This window comes from Equus quagga, unplaced genomic scaffold (assembly GCF_021613505.1).
Source record: "Equus quagga isolate Etosha38 unplaced genomic scaffold, UCLA_HA_Equagga_1.0 HiC_scaffold_3381_RagTag, whole genome shotgun sequence".
Lineage (NCBI taxonomy): Eukaryota > Metazoa > Chordata > Mammalia > Perissodactyla > Equidae > Equus > Equus quagga.
Genome location: NW_025793585.1, coordinates 4,179 through 7,442, shown reverse-complemented (window position 1 = coordinate 7,442; position 3,264 = coordinate 4,179). Strand labels below are relative to the sequence as shown.

The window sequence follows — 3,264 nt, the reverse complement described above, 5'->3', positions numbered from 1 at the left end:
CAGTCCTTTGTTCCCCGGGGTCCTGGGTCCACTTGAGGCCCGTCCAGGGCAGGCGGACTGAGGGCGGGCTGCAGCAACCCTCCCACCACGCCGCGCTAACACTCCATCAGTCCACACCCAAAGAGGCGCGCCAGGCTTCAAACCGTCTACTCAGACACCCGCTCCCCCAGGTGCAGCTCCAGCCCTCCCCAAGGGCCTCCTCAGTGACTAGGTGGCTTTGCGTCTGAGACCCTCTCTCAGTGGCCCTGCAGGGTGGCTGTTAAGGCTTTTGGCCGTCCCCCTGCACTGGGCTGCATCGAAAGCCCTTGTCCACAAACCCGGGAGAAAAGTCAGAGAAACAAAGCTCACGGAGGGGCTGCAGGGGTGTGTGTTCTCTCCTCCCCCAGAGGTGACCTGGCTGGACCTGGGAGGAATTCTGAGGCTCCTGCAGGGACTTCCTGCCCTCAGAGCATCTGTAAAAGGATCTGACTCCAAATCCCACTGCCAGGCCCTTTCTACAGACAGGCCAGCCTTGTTTCTCAGCCCGAGGCCGTCACGTCTATGGTCCCTCCCTCTTGCGGGGCCTCTGCTCTCTCCTTGTGCAGTGCCAACATCACCAACATTCAGCTGGACTGTGGCAAGATCTGGATGTCTTTCCAGAAGGAGTGGTTCTCTGCAAACTTCTCCCTTGATTCGACACTGACCTGAGACTGTGCGTCACACAGAAGTGGGGTCTGAGGGGCGCTGCTCATCCTGATGGGAACCTGGCAGCTGCGGGGGAGGGGAATTTGGCAACCTGGGTACCCAGATCTATCTGACTCCAACCTGGTTTCAAATCATGGATTCTGAACTCACTGGCTGTGTGATCTTGGGCAAGTCACTGCATGTCTCTGTTCCTTGATTTCTTTGGCTGACGTGTGGATGGCCCTCATTGGTCACTGGAAGCAGGACATTTGTTCATTTAAACCTACGTGAGTTCACTACACTGACATTAAAAAAAAGAGGGATGCTCTGAATATCTCATCATCCTTCCTTCCTCCTGTTCAAACCACTCTCTAACATCCACAGCCCCCAAGGAAAGGGCTGCAGCTAAGCGGTGAGGATTTTAAAAATAAGATTAACTCTCAGCTTCTGAATTTCCAAAGGCCCCTAATCTGGTCTATTTAAAGGACTTTCAGAAGCCGCTCTGGCTCATAGCGGTTTTCTCATAATCACCAACTGCAGGATTCAACATGCAGGCCAGGAGGAGCCCAGGGGGCCGGTTTGTCCGTTTGTCTAAAGAGCCACTCTTCTCCTCAGCTGCTTCCACCCCTGCTCTTCCTCCGTCTCCTGCCCTTTCCCCTCCTCCTCTCTCTTGTCCCCAGGCCCTTCAATGACAAGATCATAAAGGCGCATGCGCACACGAACCTCGTTGTGGCGTTCTGGCTGGAGAAAGACGAGTTTGGCCGGAGGGATCTGGTGATAAGCGATTGCGGCGTGGAGCCCAGCAGCGTCCAGACGACAGTCCTGACTCAGTAAGGTCCCAGCTGCCCCTCCCCAGGGTGACCATTCCTAGCTGAGGCCACACAGCTCCACCACCTCCCGGATGAGCCCCAAACGGATCTCACCCTTTCCCCAGGATCTGCTCCTCCTCCCACGTCCCCACCTCAGTGTCGACCCTGCCACCTCCCAGAAGCCAGACTCTCCCTCCTCACTCCCCACAGCCCCTCTTCACCCGCTCCCATCAATGACCTCCTGGCCACCCCCACTTGCTCCCTTTCTCTTCATCCCACAGCCACTGCCCCCGGCTCATAGTCCACTTCCTGGACAGTTGTGGGAACCTCCTCTGGCTTCCCCTGACTCAGACCTCACCTCCTTCAGTTCATTCTCTCCTGCAGCAGCAGTAACTTTCTAGCACAGAAAACTGGTCATGTCTGTGGCCCCTGCACCTAACCCTCCAGTGGTTCTCCAGAGCCCTCTGGATGAACAGCAAACTGATGGATGTCACTCAAGGCCCTACCGTGCTCTCCCCTGCCCTACTCTGCAGCCCTCTGCCCTCTAATGTCTCAGAAGGAACCATCCCTCCTTCAACATGCCATGCATTTGCAGACCACTGTGCCTTTGCACGTGCTGATCCTTTGCCTGGAATACCCTTCCCTTCTTCTCTAAAGCTCCTCCTCATCCCTCATTCATTCAACAAATATTTACTGAGAGCCTACCATGTGCAAGGCATGGTGGGCTCAATTTTGGGCAAACAGTAGTGAACAAGACAGGAAAAACACAGGTAAATGAAGATCCACACCCTGGCTGACGGAGTCTGCCAACCTCAACACACTGAGTCCCTCGAGGGCAAGCTTTGCATCAGGTTTCTCTCCAGAATTCCAGAACGATGGAAGCAACAAAGTCTTAGGTGGATGTCCAATCATTTATTCATCTGACTTTCACTGAATGCCTAGATCATGCCAGATGCTCATGGACAGGACAGTGCAGGGGGCAGACTGTGGACCCTGGAGCTCTGCTCTCCTGGTTCTGGTCTACTCAGCACTTAGGAGCCATGTGACCTTAGACAACTCACATCATCCCTCTGAGTCACCGCTTTGACTGTTCCTGACGGTGATGCCTCCTGGACAGGGCTGGCAGAGGATTCAACGACTGTGTGAGGTGTACTCAACACTTAGCACCTGGCATTTATACTGCCTGTGTTTATCTGTCTATTCTGTACGTCTGCCTCTCTTTCTAGAGATTGCCCACCAAAGATGAAACATTTTCTCCGCAACCTCAGACACAATCTGAAAAAAGTTATCCCACACCAGGTAGAAAGTCAGGTAATCCGGAGAAAAGTATTTTTCCCGTGGGCATCCTTGAGTGTGAGGGTCGGGGCATATCTAATGGCAGCCCAGCAAAGAGTTTCAAACCCTGGGTAAAAGAACCTGAAAGATCTCCATTTAAAATTTCAGTTTTGCCATCTGCTGGCTGTGTGTCCTTGGGCAAGTGACTTAGCCTCACTGAGTCTCGGGTCCCCATCTGTAGCATGGGAAACATTATGGTCCACAGCTCATGGAGTTGTCACAGGGATTCAGAGAGACACGCATGGCATGTGGTTGGCGATCAATACAAGGGAGCACTCTTGCCATGATTGCTTGTGGAAATCCAGTGGAGTCTAAGCTTCTAGGCACAGGCCTCTAGGGTTCTTTTCCTGGTCTCTGGTCTGACCCTTCTGTCTGTGCTGCTGGCCCAGGTGTGTCCTCTGACCGGTGAAGTCCTCAGGCAGCTGGATGTGAAACTGTTGAAAAGCCTCATGGGTGA

General features: G+C 53.8%; 1 protein-coding gene across 1 annotated transcript; it reads left to right on the top strand.

The window, feature by feature from the left end:
* Positions 1-584: 584 nt before the first annotated feature.
* On the top strand, positions 585-3,260 carry LOC124232218 (BPI fold-containing family A member 3-like; the record flags this gene model as incomplete). The annotated part of the gene is given in 5 exon segments (XM_046649185.1): positions 585-667; positions 670-691; positions 1,344-1,493; positions 2,699-2,783; positions 3,197-3,260. Coding segments are annotated over 5 exon segments (404 nt in total), but the record flags the coding sequence as incomplete, so codon positions are not given.
* Between the last annotated feature and the right edge of the window lie 4 nt (positions 3,261-3,264).